The sequence below is a fragment of the Eimeria tenella genome, genomic scaffold (genome assembly GCF_000499545.2).
Source record: "Eimeria tenella Houghton genomic scaffold, Eth_scaff3555, whole genome shotgun sequence".
Classification (NCBI taxonomy): Eukaryota; Apicomplexa; class Conoidasida; order Eucoccidiorida; family Eimeriidae; genus Eimeria; species Eimeria tenella.
The window spans coordinates 1-2,013 of record NW_013544500.1 but is presented as its reverse complement, the minus strand read 5'-3'; the positions used below and the strand labels follow the sequence as shown (position 1 = coordinate 2,013).

Genomic DNA, 2,013 nt, shown 5'->3' with positions numbered 1-2,013 from the left:
CAAGCGCCCCCGCCAAGCCTTCAGTAAGCGACTAGGGTTTAGGGTTTAGGGTTTAGGGTTTACCATTTTTCGGCTTCTCAGCAGCAGCATCGCGTTAAGAAGCGCGTGGCGGGTGGTGGGGTGCAGCTCCACTTGAGTCAGCAGCTCCAGAATAATTTGTTTCACTTCTTCAGAGGGCGAGGGGCCCCCCGGGGCTGGTATTGACTCCGTACCAAACGCGTCAAACACCGGCAAGTCCTGGGGGCCCCTGGGGGGCCCCCCTGCCCACGCGTCTTGCACTTCGGCGCTGTAGCAAGGGGCCGTCTGCAGCAGCAGCCCCAGAATTAGGGTTTAGGGTTTGGGGTTTAGGGTTTAGGGGCTGTGCCCGGCAGTGAGTCTAGAGAATCGCTAGGGCCTAGGGCTTGGGCTCCGAGCTCAGGACACTGCTGCGCGGCGGTGTGCCTCCGCGCAAAGCGGCACCAGGGCCTAGGGTTTAGGGTTTAGGGTTTAGGGTTTACGTGAGCGAGGAACATGACGAGGCTTTGCAGCTTTCGCGTGGGCCTGTAGGGCTGCTGCTTAAGGGCCTCCGCGAGGCCCCTGAAGTTTGTGAGCTGCAAAAGGAATTCTTCGCGGTAGGCCAAAGGGTCTCTCTTTATCTTGTTCTGCCCGCAAACCCTAAACCCTAAACCCTAAACCCTAAACCCTAAACCCCAAACCCGCGCCCCGGGCCACGAGCCCGAAGGCGCACTGGCGGCGAATTCGAGCGTACGCTGCGGCGGATAGAAGGGGACAAGAAAACAAGGCAGCTTCGCAAGGACGCGAAACCCTAAACCCTAAACCCTAAACCCTAAACTCTAGCCGCCACTAGCAGCGCAGGCGTACCTGGAGGAGCGCCAAGGACATGACGGACTCCTCCTGCTCGTCGTTGAGGCTCTTCATCTTGCCTTGCGGGTGTGAAGCCCTAAACCCTAAACCCTAAACCCTAAACCCTAAACCCTAGCCCGGGCCCGCGGCGCCGCAGGGTCTGCGTTGGCTGTCTCTCCTGGGGTGTACGTACACCTCAAAGTCCCCACAAATTAAAAGCGAAAAGATTTGCTGCTGTGGGGAGCAGCAAAAGGAAGAAGGAGAAAGGGTGGGGCCCCACAGGGTGGTCAAACCCTAAACCCTAAACCCTAAACCCTAAACCCTAAACCCTAGCCCGGCCCCTGGCAGGGACTTCCTCGAGTTCTTAGAATTGGAAATTAAATTCTTCTAATCTACAAATCACAAAAGGAAGAACAGCGAGGGACTCTGGAGCCCAAGGCGCATGCCGCCGCCGCGATCCTCTTCGAAGTTAGGGGTTAGGGTTTAGGGTTTAGGGTTTAGGGTTTAGAGATTAGAGTTTGGGGTTGTATCTTTGTGAATTCTCCCTAAATGTCGCGTTACATTTCGGTTATTTTAATGAAGTCGTGCCGGAAGTCTCGGAGTTCCCCAGCCCTACACCCTAAACCCCAAACCCCAAACCCTAAACCCTAAGCCCTAAACCCTAAACCCTAAACCCTAAACCCTAATACATCTCCGATCCCTGCCATCCCGGACTGCGCGCGTGGCGCGCGCGCCGCCCCCCTAAACCGAACCCCACCCCCCCGAACTCCAAACCCTAAACCCTAAACCCTAAACCCTAAACCCTAAACCCTCGACGATGGACGCGGAGGAGGTGCTGCTAGGGTTTATGGAGGCCGAGCGGCGAGTCCCGCGGTGGTTTTTCCCCTCCAAAGTCGGGGGTTTTCCGAACTGGCATTCTTTGCCTCCTCCGGGGGACTTGTTCTGCAGTGTATGTACACCCCAAGTCCCCCTCACCCTGCTCGTCCAGGTCAGCTGCTGCTGCTGCTGCTGCTGCTGCTGCGGGGGGGCTGCACCTGCTGGAGGCGCAGCTGGTTCTGCTGCTGCTGGTTCTGCGGCTGCAGCTGTTCTGCTGCTCCAGATGTCTCCGCTGCAGCCGCTGCTGGTTCTGCTGCTGCTGCTGCAGCTGCTGCTGCTGCTGCAGCAGCTGCT

General features: G+C 57.9%; 1 protein-coding gene across 1 annotated transcript; it reads right to left on the bottom strand.

Annotated features, from left to right (window-relative positions):
- Positions 1 to 45: 45 nt before the first annotated feature.
- On the bottom strand, positions 46 to 918 carry ETH_00039835 (uncharacterized protein; the record flags this gene model as incomplete). The annotated part of the gene is made up of 3 exons (XM_013379563.1): positions 46 to 303; positions 498 to 641; positions 862 to 918. 3 exons carry the CDS (start codon positions 916 to 918, stop codon positions 46 to 48), a joined length of 459 nt encoding a protein of 152 aa, XP_013235017.1.
- Positions 919 to 2,013: the final 1,095 nt, after the last annotated feature.